Here is a 21,300-nt window from a genome sequence, read left to right as displayed (position 1 = left end):
TTTAAAAATACTATTTTCTTGGGGGTCCTGGGTGGCTCAGTCGGTTAAGCGTCTGACTCTTGGTTTCGGCTCAGGTCATGATCTCAGGGTCCTGAGACTGAACCCCACAATGGGCTCTGAGCTCAGCATGAGTCTGTTGGAGATTCTCTCTGGCCCTCCCTCCTGCACTCTCTCTAAAATAAATAAAATCTTCTAAAAAATTTTTAAATAAAATACTATTTTCTTTATTTAAATTACTCAACTATTATAAGAACTTGTGGGAAAAAAAAGAAATCCTACATTACAAGCATTATTTTTCCCCAAAGGATCCCACCCTCATGCCCATTCTTACTTTCAGAGGTAAACACTGCTATTAGTTTGGGGATTTTAAAATATTATGCATTATTTTTGGTGTATTAAATCTTAATTTTTTCCTTTCCTGTTTTACTTGATGCCCCTTCCTTCTTCCACAGAAAGAAGGAATTCTTATTCTCATGTAATCCCATATAGGAGTATGATACATAAAATTATATTTAGAGCATTCTGGTCATTGTTTTATATAGTTAAGAGCATGTTAGTGCTCTTTTTCTTGCATCTTCATCTGAATCAGCAATATCTCAGGCAAATACTTCTTGTGCAGATTAATTATTAGTCCATTTTCTATCGAGGAACTAAATTTTTTCTCCATCTTTGGCTACTACAAACATTGTAACAATAAAAGTTCTTGTTCCTATGCCTTTATATACTGAAAATTTTATTTCATCAGGTAGATTTACATGAATAATATTGTTAGGTAGATAAATATATGTGTATTTTCAAAAATTAACTGTCCTATTTATTTATAAAAATCTAGTGATACTTTACATTTCTACCCATAATTTGTGAGAGTAGCCTTTTCCCTTAAGCAAGATTAGGAAGAGGAGTTCCTGCTGTTACAGTTTTTTTTTCAATCCAGTAAGTGACTTATTATTACCTCAACGTATTTATCTGATTGTTTGGGAATTTAAAATCTTCTCATACAGATTTGCTATTCTGAGTTGTATGTTCAAATTATTTGGTATTTTTTCTATTGTGTTATTTGTATGTTTCCTTGGGCTTCGTAAAAATTTTTTTATAAGTATAAACTTTTCATAATTATAAATATATTTTAAAAATGTGTCTACTCTCATAATTATAACTATATTTTAATCCTTAATGTGTCTACTCATCTGAAAAATTGATATGGAGCTACTTAGTAGAACATATAAAAATAAATCCTGGATAGAAGACATTATAGAAAAATATAAATCATTTTTTAAAATCTTGCAAAAACAAATGTACAAAACCATACTAAACAGAGGGAGACCTTCTTCACTAAGTCTAGAAATGCAAAAATCTTTTCTCTTTTTAGTTTCAAGTTTTTATTTAAGTTCCAGTTAGTTAACATACAGTGTAATATTAGTTGTAGGTGAAAAAAAAAATTAGTTTCAGGTGTAGAATTTAGTGATTCATCACTTAGATACAACACCCACTGCAAAAATCTGTGAAAGAAAAGATAGAAATATTTGGGTATATGATAAATAAAACTGCTTTATGTAAATCAAGGCAATAAAAGCATTTCTATGGTAGATTAAATGGAATCTGTTTCATTGTATAAAAACTGATCGCAGAATTTCGGAGCAAATGGACAGTTTTCTTTTCCATGTGGCTTCACAGCACTCACTTAGCAGCTTACAAGAGGAAATTAACTCCCAATTTGATGGCACAAAACTCAAGTCTTATCTGATAAGGTATTTTCATCCCTATTGCCATTCCCTTTCATCTTGGAAAAAGCTAAGGAGACAGTCTCCAGAGAAAGGGTAATGTTCGAGCAAATCCAAGCAAAAAATGGAACTGGCTTCCGTGAGGTCTTCCTTTCTGCCCATTAGCTATCAGGGTCAATTACTATATAGCGCAGAACAGGGTTGCCTTCCCTTATAAATCAGAACACACACCAACACGATTTAATAAAGACAATTCCCTGTCCTCATTTATGTTGCAAATCTGGCAAGAATTCTGAAAACAGTAGTCAACGCCTTAATACTTTGCATTGGGATGCCACACGTTCTGGTTGTCTGCAATATTTTTTCCCTATTCTTAGATTTTCTGAGTTAATCCCGGATGGAGATCTCATAATTTGCCACTGGAAAAGGGGAACAAGGAGTTGGACAAACTTCGTCATATCCACTTTACAATTGAAGAGCTTATGAAGAGCTTGATTCAGCGTGTGCCTACTTGGTCTTATTTGAAATCAAAGCTTTTTGGACAATGCTTAATATAGAGGTATGCAAAACACTTTTCTGAAAATTATTCTATAAAACATGCTGAAATGTCGGTGTTCTACAAACTCATCTTATGGGCTTTATCATTATATCACAAAAATCTGACTAAGCCTCCATTTCTTCATTCCATTTATTCGCTGATAATGCTACTTTGCATGTGTTTGTTACCTCTCTGGAAAACTAAGACTTTGGGGCAGAGCAGTCCTTGGTTCTAATCCTCAATCTGCTATGTACAAGCTCAGGAAAAGAACTCCTCTGAGCTTCCTAATTTGTGTTTCTCCCTGAGTCAGTCTTTCATGAAATGAGAGGGGAGGGGAATGACCAACTTTCCTCTCTAAGCCAAACTGCAGTGTTGTGTGAATAAATCACTATTATTTATCCTCACACTCCAGTAGCAAGACGGAGGTTCAGTGCAGTATATAAAAGCTTTTTGTACACTCACAGAGGCATGATAACTTGAGGAAACTTAGATCCCAACAGTTTCTATGTTACATGGAAAACAGAAAATGCCCGTGTTGCAAATTAAATTACTTTCTAAAACCACTGAGTAGCCGTCCAGTTGTGCAGTGACTGTGACAGGATCTGAACGACAACTCTTGTTGATGGGGTTTTGGAATATAGGTGAGGTTCGGGGGGGTGAGGTCCAGGGCCCACGACCAAGAAGGAATTTTTGAGACGCCTCTGGTGCAAAATGGTGGTTTTAGTAAAGCCTGGGGACAGGACCCGTGGGCAGAAAGAGCTGCTGCCCCAGGGTTGGGAGGGGAGGCTGATTATATACTGTGAGGCTGGGGGAGGTGAGGCAAAGGGAGGTTTCGAGAAAGTTTTCATATGTTAAAGAAGATTCACAGGAAACCGGAGGCCTTGCCTTTGTCAAGTTAAGGTTGCTTTTCCCTCTAGCAAGGCATTAACCTGAAGATAGTTGAGAGATTCCTGGAGGAACATTACACTCTGCCCGCTTAAAGTTTCTGTCCATGGGCTGCAGATTATGAGGACATTTAATTCTATCTACATTCTCTTCTGGAAGCTAGGCCGTTGATAGAAATGCTTTGTTCTTGTAGATTGCTAAGACATTTGTAAACTGAGGGACACTCAGGTCTTGCAGGATTGTGATCTCTACAAGTTAACCATTTGTTTTTCCTTTCCTTAGCTTTAGGGCAGCCAGGAGTTCGAGAGGAATGTCACATAGATCCCATGGGGGGGTGTTGTGGGGTGTCCCCTTCTGCTTTGTCCTCAGCTTGCCTTCTGTTCCATCACTGTCACCTTTCTTTTCTTCAAAGATTTATTTTAGTCAAGAGAGCCTGCATGAGCGGGGGAGGGGCAGAGGGAGAGGAAGAAGCAGACTCCCCACTGAGCGCAGAGCCCATCCTGGGGCTCCATCTCAGGACCCTGAGATCACGACCCGAGCCGAAATCAAGAGTCAAGATGCTTAACCCAACCGAGCCACCCAGGCACCCATCTGGTCACCTTTCTTATTTCAATGCTTTTTCCATAGTCACAGCTTAAAAAAGATTTCCAAGACTTTGTTGAACCTCATCATTCTGAATCCCCGAAGGTCAGTCACAGAGTGAGAAAATCCAGCATTTAGCCGGGGATGTAACATCAACCAATACACAGGCGAGCAGGTGGTAATAGCTTGTATTTATCTCAGCAAAATCAATGGAAATATCCTGAGTTATGTATAGAGAAATGCTCTGTAAGTTCAAACAGCCCTTTCAACTGCTGCTTTTAAAAAAAAAAGCCTCACTTTTCCTTACCTATGGTTGACCTCTTTTGTGTCTCACACTGTTTAAATATGTTCCTATTAAGATATTTACCTCTTAAATTTTGCCTTTCTTTTATCTATCTTTCCTTCTTTCTTCTCTTTCTTCTTTCTTTCTTTCTCCTTCCTCCTTTCTTTTCTTTCTTTCTTTTCTTTTCTTTTCTTTCCTTTCCTTTTCTTTTCTTTTTCTTTCAAGTAAGCTCCACCCCTGTGGAGCCCAATGCAGAGCTTGAATTCACAACCCTGGGATTAAGACCTGAGATGAGATCAAGAGTCTGATGCTTAACTGCCTGAACCACCCAGGTGCTGCTGGGCTTTCATTTTTGATGTGCTGATACAGATATAGAAAGATAAAATTGTAGAAATACCTAAGTAATTATGAATATTTCCAACTACATATTTTTCACATTACAAGCAATCTCTGTTCTGTAAATATCTTCAAACAGATAGTAAAGTGTTATAAATAAGTGAAATAGTCAGTAAATATGTGTTCATTGATTTCCTGAATTTTTGTATTTCAGGAAACGAAGAGTCGAACCATTGATCATGAGCCAGGTGAATGAGAGCGTCCCACAGGAGTTCATCCTCAGGTTTTTCAGATCAACCATGGCTGGAGCTCCTGCTTTTTGTGGTCTTCTTCATTTCTTACATTGTGACTATCTTTGGGGATCTGACCATTATTCTATTTTTTTTTAAAGATTTTATTTATTTATTCATGAGAGACAGAGAGACAGAGAGAGAGAGAGAGGCAGAGGGAGAAGCAGGCTCCCAAGGAGCAGGAACCCCAATGCGGGGCTCAATCCCAGGACCCTGAGATCATGACCTGAGCCGAAGGCAGATGCTCAACCATCTGAGCCACCCAGGTGCCCTGACCATCATTCTAGTGTCACTCCTGGACCCCAAACTCCATACCATGTACTTTTTTCTTACCAGTCTGTCGCTCCTGGACCTTTGCTACACCACAAGTATGGTTCCCCAGATGTTGGTAAATTTATACAGCACCAGGGAAGTGATTCGTTATGGCGGCTGTGTGGCCCAGCTCTTCATGTGTCTAGCCTTGGGGGCCACCGAATGTCTTCTCTTGGCCGTCATGTCCTTTGATAGGTTTGTAGCTATTTGTCGGCCTCTCCATTACTCAGCTATCATGCACCAAAGGCTCTGCCTTCAGCTGGCAGCTGCATCCTGGATTACTGGTTTTAGCAACTCAGTGTGGTTGTCTACCCTGACTCTCCAGCTGCCGCTCTGTGGCCCCCATGTAGTAGATCACTTTCTCTGTGAAGTTTCGGCTCTACTCAAGCTGTCCTGTGTAGACACAACAACAAACGAGGCTGAACTGTTCTTTGTAAGTGTGCTGTTCCATCTGATACCCCTGACGCTCATCCTTATATCATATGCTTTTATTGCCCAAGCAGTGTTGAGAATCCAATCTGCTGAAGGTAGACAAAAAGCATTTGGCACATGTGGCTCCCATCTGATCGCGGTGTCACTCTTGTATGGTACAGCTATCTCCATGTACCTCAACCACCATCACCCAACTCCAAGGACCGGGGAAAGATGGTGTCCCTCTTCTATGGGATCATCGCACCCATGCTGAACCCCGTTATATACACACTTAGGAATAAAGATGTAAAGGAGGCATTTAAAAGGTTAGTTGCAAGAGTCTTCTTAGTCAAGAAATAAGGGACACGAAAATGATCAGGTTTAGAAGCACTTAATATTCACTTGGCTCACTAACTTAATTCTCTTTAAGTTGCCCTGTTTTCATCATTCCAACACAGAAACTATTGTGATGATCTCCTTCAAATAAAATGTCATCAACAGAAAGCTACAATAAGTTCTGTTGCCTAAACACACTCATTGAACAAGTACCCAGGATGAGGCTTCCAGCTGACCAGAAAGTGTGTGACTTCAACATCTTCAAACTTTACATCAATGTTTGTGTCATTTGCTGAACTTAGGCCTGAGAAGGTGGTAAAAGCCAGAAATCCTGGCTCTGGTAATGTCACAAGTATACACACAACTATTTTTTCTCCACATAATTAAAGGAGGTTTACTGAAACCCTGAAAAACAACCACTTTAAAGTTGGATCTGAGGTTTACAACCCTAGCTTTCAATTTTCACTACCACTCCCACATCAGCATGATAATAGAAATCACAATAATCTTTCTTCTAGAATTACACCCAGATTTCCATTCTCTTGCCATATTCTTGTACTCATGTTTTCCTCCTAAATGAAAGCATCCCTTTTTATTTCCTTTATAGATCAAATCCTAGGTATTATCGGGCCTACCTAATTTTTACTTCTCTGAAATCTTTCTTCAAAATTCTCCCAATTATCAATACTGTTATTATCTCTTAAGCCCCACAACACTTAGAGCCTAGATTTTAAAATAGTATGTTGTGTCATGATTTCCAATGATTTCTTGTTTCATACACTTGGCTTGCACAACAACCATCTCATTGCATGTTCATCTCCTTGAGAGAACACAGACTAGATCTACAGTTCATCATGTCTCCTTTAGAAGTTCATCAACATGCTAGGGAAATAGCACGTGCTTACATTATCAGTTGGATTTTTTGGTGTTGAGTGATTCATTCACTTTACAGTTATTTAATTGTGTTGCTTTTCTCCCTTGCTTTCTTCCACCAATACATTATACATATAGGGAATACAAACTGAAAAATACATTTGTCATGTTTCTCCTTAAAACCTGCAGTAACACCATATATTTTTGCCATAATATAATGCTAACTGATGAGAGAAATAAACCTGATTTGCCAAGTTCCAATTTCAGTTCTCTCTTTCCTGCTAGAAATAAGTATCATTAAAAGAGTAAATGGAAGCAAAATACTAAGAGTATATTGAAAACATAATACTTTCCTCAGTGAAAATTAATTCACTGCTAAAAGTCCTAATAAATGCATATTAAATAACTAGAAGCAAATGTGTGTTTCAAAGCCAGTGAAACTTGGTAAATTATGAGGACATAGAAAAGAAATCAAAATTGAAATAGTTTTTTGTTTAAAGATTTTATTTATTTATTTGACAGAGAGAGAGACACAGCAAGAGAGGGAACACCAGCAGGGGGAGTGGGAGGGGGAGAAGCAGGCTCCCGCTGAGCAGGGAGCCCGATGTGGGATTCGATCCCAGGACCCCGTGATCATGACCTAAGCCAAAGGCAGACGCTTAACGACTGAGCCACCCAGGCGCCCCAAAATAGTTTTAATTTAATTTAATTTTTTAAAAAGATTTTATTTATTTATTTGAGAGAGAGAATGAGAGAGAGCACATGAGACGGGGGAGGGTCAGAGGACGAAGCAGACTCCCTGCCGAGCAGGGAGCCCGATGCGGGACTCGATCCCGGGGCTCCAGGATCATGACCTGAGCCGAAGGCAGTCGCTTAACCAACTGAGCCACCCAGGCGCCCTACTTTTTAATTTTAAATGAAGGATTAGTTGATTCATGTTATACTGGTAGATTTGATTTTATCTTGGCATATAATTTTATACTGGTAGAAAATGATTTATAGGGAAATTCTATAAGCTATTATCAGTTACTTTGTGATTATTAAAAATATATAAATCCTTTATGTGTATTCATTTAGAATATAGATTCATTTAGAATAAGACATAAAAACTGACTTCATTTCTTTCTTTTTTTTTTTGCAATTCTGAGAAATTAATTTTTGTAATCCAAACCATTTTTAAGGAAAATGTATTTTGGTGTTTTGTTTGTTTTCTTTTTTATTTGAGTATAGTAGTTGACACACAATGTTACATAGTTTCACGTGTACAACCTAGTGATTTGGCAAGTTTATACATCGTGCTATGTTCACCATAATGTAGCTACCATCTGTCCCAGTATCTGGTCATTAGAGTATCGTTGACTGTATTCCTTAGGCTCTGCTTTATATTCCCATGACTTACTCCCTCCATTACTGGAGGCCTCTATTTCCCTCTCCCCTTCTCCCATTTTGCCCAACCCCTGGCCCCTGCCCTCTGGCAACCAGCAGGTTGTTCTCTGTATTCATATTTCCAATTCTGCTTTTTATTTGTTTATTCAATTTTAAGATTCCGTTCATGAATGTAATCATATGGTATTTGTCTTTCTCAGCCTGATTTATTTCATCTAGCATAATACCCTTCAGGTCCACCCATATTGCATTGAATGGCACGATCTCATCTTTTTTTATGACTGTGTAATATTCCATTGTACATCTATATCACATTTTCCTTATCTATTCATCTATTGATAGACACATAGGTGGCTTCCATGTCTTGGCTGTTGTAAATAATGCTGCAATAAACATAAGGGGGCATGTATCTTATTGAGTTAGTGTTTTCATTTTCCCTGTGTAAATACCCAATAGTGGAATTATTGGGTCTTGTGGTATTTCTAACTTTTTGAGGAACCCCCATAATGTTTCCCACAGTGGCTGCATTCCCACCAACAATGTACAAGGGTTCTTTTTTCTCCATACCCTTGTCAACACTTCTTGTTTCTTGTCTTCTTGATTTTAGCCATTCTGACAGGCATGAGGTAGTATCTCATTGTGGTTTTGAATTGCATTTTCCTGATGATGAGTGATGCTGAGCCTCTTTTCAGGTGTCCATTGGTCAGTTGGATGTCTTCTTTGGAGAAATGTCTATTCAGGCCCTCTGCCCATTCTTAAATTGGATGATTGCATTCTTCCCAGTGACCCTTGTTACTAGTATCTGTTTTCGGGTGCCAACCAAGATGTATGGTCCGTCCTTCATAGTCTTCCCCCAGCCCACCAAAATACTCATTCTGCAATCCACATAATTAGAGTTGTGCTCTACTTGTCCCAGAGAGATCAGCTATTAACTATTTTATGCCAAACAACCATTGAGAGATATTGTCTTGTAAGCAAAAATTACTTGAGAATGCTTCATGATGAATTAGGATCAATAAAAGAACTAAATGGGGGCACCTGGGTGGCTCAGTTGGTTAAGCATCTGCCTTCGGCTCAAGTTCCTGGGATCGAGCCCCACAGTGGGATCCCAGCTCACTGGGGAATCTGCTTCTCCCTCTCCTTCTACTGCTCCCCCTGCTTTTGCTTTCTCTGTCAACTAAATAAATAAAATCTTAAAAAAAAATAAAATAAAAGAACAAAATGTATTCTCCATGTTCTATATTATCAGCTCCATGAAGCCAAGTGTTCATCTTCTCACTATCTGCTTTTCCTAACAACACCTGATAAGCATTTTACTTCAGTAATTTAAAAAAAATTTAATGGCTATAAGAATGACTGAAGTATGCAAGCTCAAGGAATGGGACTCTGTGAATGGTGGAGGTGGTAATGATGTTAATGATTAGATGGCAATAAAATAAAGAAAAAGTCAGTTGATAAGGAAGATTATATACATATATGTCTTCAGTCCAGGTCTCTTTTTCTTAATTTCACACCTATAGACATAGCCTGCAGGTATTTCTTCTTTTTTTACTGAGGTATAATTGACCTATAACATTCTATTAGTTTCAGATGTACAACATAATGATTATTTGTGTCCAGTGCAAAGTGATCATCACAATAAGCCTAGTTAACATCTGTCATCATACAAAGCTACAAACTTTTTTCTTATAAGCTTTTTTTCTTATGATAAGAACTTTTGAGATCTACTCTCTCAGCAACTTCCAAATATGGAATACAGTATTATTAACTAGAGTCACCATGCTGTACAAGACATCTACACATTATCTATCTTATAATTAGAAGTTTGTACCTCTGGCCCCCTTCATTCATTTCACCTGTCCACCCCTGACCCCCACCACCAATCTGTTCTCTGTATCCATGAGCTCAGTGTTTTCTTTTTTTAAATATTCCTACTTTTGATGAACTTCAGAATATTAGATTCTACATAGCTTACACTAAAATCCTATTTATGACTTTACTTGCACACGTACTTATGTTTATTTTTTCAACTTATTTAGCAAATATTTATTGGATAGCTACCAAACTCCATGGACTATTATAGAATTTGAGATACATGAGTAAACAAAATAGACAAAAATCTCTGCCTTTGCAGGATTTGCATTCTATCAAAAACTACATAAAATAAACACTACACCTAATAACTTAAAAAATATACAAGAAGGTGATCATTATATAACAAAATGATTTGGAGAATTTGGGAATGCTGAGGGGGAGTGTCAATAGGAAATGGCATGGTCAGGGTAAGCCTCATGTAGAAGGTGAGATTTGAGCAAAGGTCTTGAAGGAGTTGCATGCGCATTAACCGAGAGCACATCTGAGGGAACAACGCTAGTCAGAGGTTAGAGGCAGAGTAGTTGCTGAGAGTCAAAAGTATGAATGAACAGCTTTGAGGAACAAGACAGGTGTGGACGGCTGGAACGGAGCCCGAGAGGGTGTTCCAGTCAAGGTGGTCTATGTTGTGCTGAGATGATAAACAAACCAAAATCCCAGTAACTTAACACAACAGAAGTTTACTTCTCTTTAGTACTCGGTATCCAGTGAAGGCCTTTATGGGAGCTGTTTATCAAAGTCACTCTGGGACAAAACAGAGCAGAGATTTCATGCTGAGTTGTGCTTTCATGATCAGCCCCGCAGTGGGGATCTGTTCCCGGGGTTTTAGTGCTTCTTCCTAGAAGGGACAAATGATACTTCTGCTCACATTTGTCTGACCAAATCAAGTCACTTGGTCATCTCTTTATTTAAGGGGACAGGGAAATACTATCCTAGCATATGGATACAGAAGGTATGAAAAATGGAAACAGTTGATAAATGGCACTTACAGTGACTATCATTGACTCTTATCATCACCAAACACTGTTGTTGTTTTTTTCCCTTCCTGCACACATGCAAAAATACACTCAACCCCTCCAAGAAAGAGACATCTTCAAAGGCCATGTCATTCCTGGCATCCGGCCAAAAGTGTAGAACCTCCATGTAGTGTGTATCTGTGTCTTTTAGGTCCTCGTGATTTAGAGACCTATAATCCGAAAGACAGCATCCTCCTCTCTCCACCCCCTACGACATGCACCTGATACTCATTGATAGAACTAGTCACCCGAAGAAAGTGTAATAAGGAGAGAGGGGACACTAGGTCAAATAAGGATTGAAATTTGTATTTGGCAAATTGGAGGCAATTTGGGGTATTGACAAAAGCTGTTTCTGTATAGTGGTCGGGTCAAATGCCAGACTAGAGTAGGTTTGAAAAAGAATGGGAGAAATAGAGTTTCTTTGAGAAATTTTTCTGTGAAGAGGAATAAGTTATATAAAAATGTACCTGGTAGAGAAAGTGGGGTTAACAAAGTTTTTTTTAAAGATGTTAGAATTAATGGTATGTTTGTTTCCTCTTGGCAATGATATGGTAAAAAGTGAGAACTTGATGATCCAGAAGGATGGGCAAATTTCTGGAGTTCTACCCCTGAGAAGATGAGGCAGAGTGGGACATGATGAACTCGTGGAGGGTCTGGTTTTGCTCTGACAATGAGCGTTCATTTGTGGTAATAGGCAGGGTGGCAGAGGATACTTTGGGGCGTGATGTCGGCAGGTGGTAGAAGAGGTCACTAAAGAGGAGTCTGTAAAGGTTTCTTCTGATTGCCTTGATTTTCTCAGGAGAACTAGGTGCAAAGTTCATAAACTGACAGTGAGAGTGAACGAGGAGGTGCTGGTAGCTTGAGAAACTAGGAGATGTGCCATGGGAAGCACAGGACTGAGGACATAGGGCACAACTGCCCAGGGACACTGAGGGTTTACTTGAGGTGTGTGGTTGTGGATTTGAAACAAAATAGACTTTTCTCCAGTCATATTGAGCTGCATTAGGAGAGGTGGGCACTTGAACATAACCAAAGTTTTGATATTGCCAATTTTGGCTAAGAAAGAGGATAGGAAGGGAAAAAAAAGGTAGACCAAAGGATTAGAGCAGTTGAAGGATAATTAGAATCATATTACAAGATAAAGTCAGCTGGAAAAATAAGAGGTGTTATTTGTGAAAGAGATGTTTGAAACTGAGATTATAGAGAGGATTCAGTTGGTCAAACCAGAATTTCAAATAGCAGCCATGAGTCAGTCAGTCCTTTTTCTCATTGTTTGCATGCAATAAATAATCCTGTCAGTTTCTCCTCTTCAATATCCATATTCTTGAATTTGTGTTTACTTCCTACTTCTATCACTCACCAGTGTAAATACAACAGTTTCTTAATTTCTCCCTTGGCCTCTAAGCTTGTTCCCCTCACATTCATTCTCACACCAGTGAAACTGCTTGTACCGAAACATATTTATTAATGGCATACGTTATGCTTTTTAAGACTTTATTTATTTATCCATTCATTTATTTATTTATTTATTTTTAAGTGTTTTTTTAAAGTTATTTCTTTATATTTTTTTAAGTAAGCTTCACCCCTAGCATGGAGCCCCATCATAGGACCTGAACCCACAGCCCTGAGATCAAGACCTGAGCTGAAATCAAAAGTCGGGCACCCAACCAATTAAACTACCCAGGTGCCCCATTTTTAAAGTTTTTATTTAAGTTCCAGTTAGTTAACATACAGTAGAATATTAATTACAAGTGTACAGTATAGTAATTCAGCACTTACATATAACACCCTGTGCTCATCACAAGTGCCCTCCTTCATGCCCATTACCTGCTTCACCCAACACCCCCCCCCCATTTCTGGTAACCCTGTTCTCTAGAGTTAAGAATATGTTTCTTGATTTGCCTCTCTTTTTTCTTTGCTCATTTGTTTTGTTTCTTAAATTCTACATGAGTGAAATCATATGGTATTTGTCCTTCTCTGACTTATGTCACTTAGCATGATACACTCTAGCTTTATCCACATCTTTGAAAATGGCAAGATTTCATTCTTTTTATGGGTGAACAATATTCCATTATATATATATATATATATATATCACATCTTCTTTATCTATTAATGTCATACTTTAGTTGAAACCGTGGCACTGACTCACTCTTGCCCCAAACCCTCCATTGCCATTATTGTAAAGTTTAAACTGTTAACATGGCTTCTAAGTCCTGGCATGATTGCTTCACCAATGCCAAATTTCCTTCACTTTCATTTAATGTCATGTAAGATTCATCCATTTTGATTCGTTTTCTATACTGTAGTATCTTCCTTTGCATGAATGGACAAGCGTGTATTAATCTCCAATTGCTATTTAGTTAGGTGCTCTCCAATTATCTGCTGTTACAAATAAAGCTGTATTCAACATTGTATCAATCTCTTGGGCCCATGTGCAAGTTTTTCTATAGGTATGTAATTTCTGGAACATTATATATGTGAATCTTCAATTTTACTATATATCACCTGTTTCCACTTATTATTTTTATTATTTAACTATATGTATATAGTTGTCAATAAACTGAGAAATATTTACGTATAGTAAACGGAAATGCATGAAGAAAAAAGATGATAAAGATGTCATCATTTTGAATCCATTCTATTGAAAATTACCTGTGTTTTTTTGTTGTTGTTGCAAAATGTTCCCTGTAAAAGACAGCAGGTCTTCGACATGTTATATTTACTATCACTTTAGAGGTTAACTGATATATTTACATATCATTTTTTGAGTCACTGCTAACACTTTGCTAGGCATTGGGAATGCAACTGTGAATACAATACCTAAAGGGAAGAGAGATATGGGGCGCCTGGGCGGCTCAGTTGGTTAAGCGACTGCCTTCGGCTCAGGTCATGATCCTGGAGTCCCGGGATCGAGTCCCGCATCGGGCTCCCTGCTCGGCAGGGAGTCTGCTTCTCCCTCTGACCCTCCCCCACTCATGTGCTCTCTCTCTCTCATTCTCTCTCTCTCAAATAAATAAATAAAATCTTTAAGAAAAAAAATAAAGGGAAGAGAGATATAGTAGAGTGGGAAAATAGTGAGCAATTAACAACACAATAGAATCAATAAACCAATGTTTCTCCTTTTTTTCTGTCTTGAATAGAATAGTTATATATATAAAACTATAACTATATGTTATAGTTATAGAATGTTATAACTTCCTCATTCTTACCTTCCTCTGGATTGTGAGATCCTTAAGGGCAGATGCATAAAATTTATTTATACACCATGTGTCTTTCACAATGACCGAATGTTTGTTAAGTAAGTTTATTGCATTCCCAGAGTAATCTTGTCTTACACGTTTTTATGGGAATTATTGCTGAAGAGTAAGTATAGAACAACAAAAAGTCACTGACAGAGAACAGCTTTCCTAGATACTCCTAGTAAATCCCTGCTCAACAAAATGCCATCCAGAAGTGAGGGGATGATTATTCCCGTTATATTGGGAAAGTTGAGATTTGGTGTTTGGTTTGAAAGGTCAAGTGTGAATAACATTGTTGAACAAATCCCCAGGGCTCCGGAGTAGCTCTGAGCAGCAACTGTATAGCTAAGGGAACCCAATGGTGATAGGGGCTGACTCAAGTTAGCTCTCCACAGCAATCAGTTCTTAATTGACTGTTTCTCCTTTAAGGCAGATAACCCTAGAGATTGCTCCATTCTGTGAATTATAATGAAACTCATTGGAAACTTTTTAATAGCTGCATGCAGCATGGAGAGAACATGGCAATCAGTTCTACTCTCCAAGAGCCGATCCCTGTGGACGTGGAGAAGATGAGATCATTGTCATCAGCAGCCTAGTCTAAGAAGCTTTGTAATGAGCTCTCCAGGGTCCTGTTCTTCCTTCCAACTTTTATAAAAACTGCAGAAGTTGAAAATTGTTCTCCCGTCTGCTCTAGTTTTAAATATTGCTCATGGACCTCATCATCCAAAAATCCCTTAAGATTCTCCACAGTTATCCAGAGGGAATCACATGAGTAAACGTAGCCACATTTCAGTTTTACCAGAAAGCAAAAATGGTCTAAGAAAAACTGCTATTTTCAACAGATCCAAACATCTCTCATTCTTCAGTTTTTCCAGTCTATAATTCCATCTTTCCTTCTCATCTCCTGTAGAACATAACTATCAGGGCAAATAAATCACTTGTTCAGTGAAATAATAATAATAATATAATAATAATAATAATAATAAACTTATATTTTCTTTTCACTTAGAAGACAGAGCAAATAGAAAAAAACAAAAGACTCAAAACCCTGCATTTTCTTCTTAAGTATTTAGATTCATTAGCTTTATGTTCATATAAAGAACTGTAAAGGGCGCCTGGGTGGCTCAGTTGGTTAAGCATCTGCCTTGGGCTCAGGTCATGATCTCAGAGTCCTCCAGTCAAGTCCTACATATCCGGCTTTCTGCTCAGTGGGGAGCCTGCTTCTCCTTCTGCCTGCCACTCCCCCTGCTTGTACTCTCTCTGTTAAATAAATAAAATCTTAAAAAAAAAAAAAAGAACTGTAAAATATTTAAAGGTAGAAAACAACGTATTATTATATCTGGTTTCTTCCATACTTATTCATACTGTTACCTTGAAAAAAGAAGAAAACTGAGCTATTTTTTTTTCTTTTAAAAGACTAGTAGTTTATACAAAAATACTTGTGGTAATGTCATGTTTACAGGTTCCATCTGAGCCCACAGAATCAGAGTGAAGTCTAATTTAGAGGGATCAGGCAAATATCTAGTGGAAACTGTGCTAGATTTTATCAGCTGAATTGCGATTTGGTCTCAGTGCTACAAATCATTTTTCCTGCTTTGACTTTGAAAAATACTATTTTCTCTACCTAAATGTCGGTTTGTGAAAGAGGCAAAATAATTTATCTCCTACCAAATTCCTGGGTTGTGTGAGGAAATGATGGAGTGCCGAATCTAATTATACCACTGCATTACTGTGGATCAGAAGACTGAGCGCTGGAGCGCTCCCGGTCGGTGTGGAATCATGGGTTCTATAAAATGCACACGTAGCCAATCCCAATAATGTTCATGCTTTAGAAGTGAGATGCAAAGATATGTATTCTTTGTGAGGTTAAGATTGTTCTGGAGTCAAACCTAAATATTAAACTCAAGCTGAATTATTTTTATTCACTTCCAAAATTTTATTTAACTTTTTTTTTTTTTAAAGATTTTATTTATTTATTTGACAGAGAAAGACACAGTGAGAGAGGGAACACAAGCAGGGGGAGTGGGAGAGGGAGAAGCAGACTCCCTGCCGAGCAGGGAGCCCAATGCGGGACTCGATCCAGGGACTCCAGGATCATGACCTGAGCCGAAGGCAGTCGCTTAACCAACTGAGCCACCCAGGCGCCCTTTATTTAACTCTTTTAAATGTTTAAAGTAACATAATCATGGTTATATGTTACATTTCTATGTAGTTATATGTTAACATTTTTTTAATTTGAAAAAAATGAAGATTGAAAATTCATCTCCTCCAAACACCAATTATCTTTGCATATTTATGTAAACATAGAAGTGAGAATGCACTATATCTGGAATTTTGAAAAATTTTAAGTATAACATATTTTATATATTTAACATAATTATATTTTAATAATTCTATTAATTTTAACATATTAAAATGGAATTTATATTTAATATAACTTTTATATGGTCAATATACTTAAATATATTTAAAATATTTAATATATAATATACCTGAAATATACCTTATATATTTTATTTTTGTTTCCATATCAATTTCACATCAGTTCTGTATCAACACCAATATCTACACACACACCACATTGCGTGATTTTTAAATGTTATTTATTTCACAACTGTGCATTTATTTAATTATTATTCAGTCAATGGACATTTAGTCTGTTTCCTTTTTTAGCCACAATGTAACTGATATATATAGAAGATTATAGGATATATCTCTATTATATATCTAATATATATCTCTATTAAATAGAGGGAGATTATAGAATATAGACTATATATATCTTTACATACCTATGGAAGCAATCCAAATAATAAACTCCAGGAATTAGAATTAGTGAGTCAAAGACTGTGGATTTGCCAAATTTAAATTTGGTAAACTATCCTCCAAAAATTTAAGCCTGATTTACATTCCCACATAGAACATTTGAGTGCCAACCTCTCATATCCTCACTGATAGGATATTACCAAACTGAAAATATCTCATTGTTTTAATTTGTATTTATTTAATTATAAACGAGGTTGAAAAAGTTTTATGTATTTTGGGATCGTATGAATTATAATTTCACTACATTTTATCTCATCCTTTTCCCATTGTCTTATCCAAGTGTAATCCTTATCTGAAAAAGCTTATTATGTTAGCAAAACCCCTTTGATACCAAAAATATTTGCTTTTGTTCCAAATAGTTGTTGTAGCTATTCTGCTGTTTTCAAAAACGATTAGCAGGCTTTATCTGAGGACTCATTAACCATTGCAGTTGGTCCATTGGCTGTAATGCTTGGTTCCTACATTTTTTTTTTAACTTCATTATTATTTTTATAACTATAAAATACCATTTTAAACCCAGATAATTTATATGTATGTTTTGCTTTGGAAGTGGGTTCTTAAGAGTTGGTCATGAGTTTCAAATAACATCAGTTTGGGGAAAACATGTAAGCTGGAATGTATCACATCAGTGAATATGATTTATGATTACTCTTAGGCTATCATCATTCTGAGAAGAATGTCTCTAGTCCTTGATTTCACTGCTTGCAAGAGATGATGTTATCATTTTAGAGTTTCTTGGGGGCAATTTTACCTTCTCCAAAGGGTAGTCAGTGTGGTTTCCATTTTTTTTTTTGTTTGTTTGAATATAATTTAAAGAACATCAATCAATCAAATTCCTAGTATTTATTTTATGTTTACAATATTCCAGGAACTTTAACCAATCTAAGTCAAAATGAAAGTTACAAATCAAGTAACAAAGAGAAACTTGACACACTCTTTTGTGGTATCCTTTTGAAAGTTATATTAAGAGAGAAAGAAATTAGAATTTAAAATTTTTTCCTCAGAAAACAGACTAAATCTCATTTCAAGGATAAAGAGGTGTTCAAAAGCTATTCATATGTGTACTACATTGCCAAACTTGAACTTTTTGCCTCACCAAACACCAGAAATAGTTAACCACAAAAATAAAAGATCAAATTTTGAGGATATGACCCCAGATAGAAACCAAGAAAAGAATCTAAGAGTTTTGATTCCTAATCATCTGGTGTTATTCCAAGATTTCCCCTAAGAATATATTCTTCTAGTCTCTTCTGCAGCCCTGCTAATTACCCAAAGGAGTATGCAGTCCCTGTGATGTCAACAAGGAAACATGTTATGTCAACCTCCAGGCACCATCTTTGATGCTAAGAAATTAGTCTTCTCTTTTTTCTATCTGGGTCTATAAGAGCATTCACATCTGTGTTGGTTATCTTCTGGGGCCAGCAGGGAGTCTTTGCCTTGGGGTTTTGGTTGAAGGCTCCTAAAAGCTTCCTGAAGGCTGGGTATTTGGCCCAAATGGTGGGCAGACAGGGAAGAATGCTAATGCTATTTTTCTATTACAGTTGTCTCTTTTCTTTATAATTTAACTACCCTATGGGAATTACTCCATTTTACTTCTCCTCTGAGGTGGGGATATATCATTACTCTATCACTTCAGTCAAATCATTGGAATAATCACACAGCTTTTACAGCTCTTGAGGAAGAAACTAGAATCTAACGTATGAAGTCAGTTCAGGGCTTGATGTGCAAGTTGAGACCTTTGTAACCACTTCTATATGATTTCTGGTGCATTTGTCTCACATCACCCTATTGTTATTTTCTACTTATATTAACTGCACCAACTTCCATAAAATCCCAGGGAACAAATCCCAACCTGAAGAAAAAACATTACTATGTGTTAACTCTAAATCCCTTGGGAAAGTTAAAGCCAGGTAGGCCTAAATGATTAGAGAAAATTAAGAAAACTTCCTTTATTTTACTTTGGTATAATGTATTTGACTGTGGAAAATAAATTTACTATAAGAACTTTGAAGCTGAGAAGTTTTCACTGAAGATAAGTTTTTTATTTGAAAATGAAAATATCCGTGACAACAATTTGTGTTCTACTCTGCCTTTATTTTCTCCCAGCTTACTAGTTGAATATATTATGATGAATTGAAGGAGCCCAGGATTCTCTAGATCACACAGCACAGTAGATATTTTATCATGTCCACTTAATAATTTTAGTCTTGTTATTTTTGTTTCTATCATCAAAGAATCAACATGACAAAGGGTCTGAGTTACATTTATTTCCTTCTGCTATTCTGCCATTTTCATACTTGTCCTTCTTTCTTTGGTCATTATTATCCTAAGAGCCTCTATTCCAATTATGAGTCTGTCTTTTATTCTTCTTAGCCATATTAGAGTCAATCTTCTTCAGTTTACTTTTTAAAATTACTCTATGCACCACAGTCTCCTTCCTTCTCTCTCCATTCATCTCTATTGCTATGCACCTTTCTTCCGAAAGCTAATCACGGTGTTTCAATTGTTTCTAAAAGACTACCAGAAGACAAATATACCCAAAGTTGCCATTTTATTACTGGACAGAGTTCCCCGATCCTGGGATTCTATGCTACAGAAGTCTTTTTCTTTCAAAGAAGTGAATGAAAGAGGTCAGATTTGACAGCATTTCATAGGATAAGTAACTATTTAGTAGATCTGATTATAACCTAAGTAAAAAGTTAGCACTGACACTATGAAGTAGCTGCAGACTTATAGCACCTTGATAAGAATATAATATCCAGGGGGCGCCTGGGTGGCTCAGTTGGTTAAGCGACTGCCTTTGGCTCAGGTCATGATCCTGGAGTCCCGGGATCGAGTCCTGCATCGAGTCCCGCATCGGGCTCCCAGCTCGGCGGGGAGCCTGCTTCTCCCTCTGACCCTCTCCTCTCTCATGCTGTTTCTCTCTCGCTCGCTCTCCAATAAATAAATAAATAAAATCTTAAGAAAAAAAATTTTTTTAAAAAAGAATATAACATCCAGGGACGCCTGGGTGGCTCAGTCAGTTGAGCGTCTGACTTCAGCTCAGGTCATGATCTCAGGATCCTGGGTTTCGAGCTCTGCCCCCAGTGGGGAGCCTGCTACTCCCTCTGCCCCTCCCCCTGCTTGTGCACTCTCTCAAATAAATAAAATATTTGGAAAAAAAAGAATATAATATCCAGGTCATGATAGCAGTAGTTTCCCTGTACTTTGTGTTTTTCAAATCATATCTTGGATACTGAACTCAGCCCTGGTTGTCACAGTTCCAGAAAGTCATTGTCAACATTGAAGGAATGTGGAAGACAGTTATAAGGTGGTAACAGACTTGATGGCCTTGTTATAGAAAGAATCGTTGTGGGAAACTAAACATCTTGGCCTAAAGAAAATTTAGTTTTTAGCTTAAAATATTTAAATGGTTGCCATATGAAGAGAGATTAGATATGATGTATATTCAATAAAGTTGAAATACTTTGTCTTATGAATGAGGAAGAAAATTCCTACTTAGTAGAAGGATGATGGTTATAAGTTGGAATTTTCCAACAGTGAAATAATTTGTTACATGCTTGAACAAATGATGAATGGCATAAATGGCTGGGCAGAAGCTATCCCAATATAGGATGGGTTGCTAGACTTTGACGGCTTATCTGTTCCTTAAAATTCCTGACATTCATTGGTTTTCAGAAAATATAGATCAAGTATTCATTTTATTCTTACCAGGTATACAGACGATGTGAAAGGAAGACAATGGAAAAATCCAGTGACAGCTCAGAGTATGGTTTTACCTCGGCGGGCTTCTCCCATCGTCCCAAGCTGGAGCTGGTGCTCTTCATAGCAAATTTTACCCTATATTCAGCGGCTGTGTTGGGAAATTCAACCATAATCCTGGCGTGTATGTTAGACACGCGACTTCATAGCCCGATGTACTTCTTTCTGGCCAGTTTTCCTTTCTAGATCTCTGCTTCAGGACTCGCTGCTTCCCACAGGTGCTGGTGAACCTCCGGGGCCCTGACAAGTAATGCATCATTTTCTACTGAAGGATACATTTTCCCTACAAAGTTAACCGCGTATCTTATTTATGTTCTAAAACTAAGTACACGGCCCCAACCTCCTAATGGAAGGATGTAGGTATTTTCATCCCGTTTTTTAAAAACGACAAATCTATGGTTTATAGATCCTCTGTAAGTTAACGCAGGTCGCACAGAAGGTAAGTGGGGTTCAGCAGTGGTGTGGACTAGTCTGAATCATTGCTGTTACCCCCTGACAAGACCACCAGCTCGCTGGCTGTGGGGTCCCGCTTTCCTCCTTCCTTCCTGTGGGGAGCTCCGAGCGCATCCTCCTGGCTGGGCCGCCTTCCTTCGCTCCGCTGGGCCGGGGGCCCCTGCGCTACCTGGTCA

At 37.6% G+C, this 21,300-nt stretch overlaps 1 protein-coding gene across 1 annotated transcript; it reads left to right on the top strand.

Moving 5' to 3' along the window:
- The first annotated feature begins 4,584 nt into the window (after positions 1-4,584).
- On the top strand, positions 4,585-5,718 carry LOC123837364 (olfactory receptor 2B6-like). Its single transcript, XM_045866248.1, is given in 4 exon segments — positions 4,585-4,625; positions 4,627-4,707; positions 4,906-5,552; positions 5,555-5,718. Coding segments are annotated over 4 exon segments (933 nt in total).
- Positions 5,719-21,300: the final 15,582 nt, after the last annotated feature.

The sequence above is a fragment of the Mirounga angustirostris genome, unplaced genomic scaffold (assembly GCF_029215605.1).
Source record: "Mirounga angustirostris isolate CCGP_5_RB_7025 unplaced genomic scaffold, mMirAng1.0.hap1 SCAF_8, whole genome shotgun sequence".
Classification (NCBI taxonomy): Eukaryota; Metazoa; Chordata; class Mammalia; order Carnivora; family Phocidae; genus Mirounga; species Mirounga angustirostris.
Note: the sequence above shows the minus strand (reverse complement) of the source record. Positions and strands in the feature narration are given on the sequence as shown.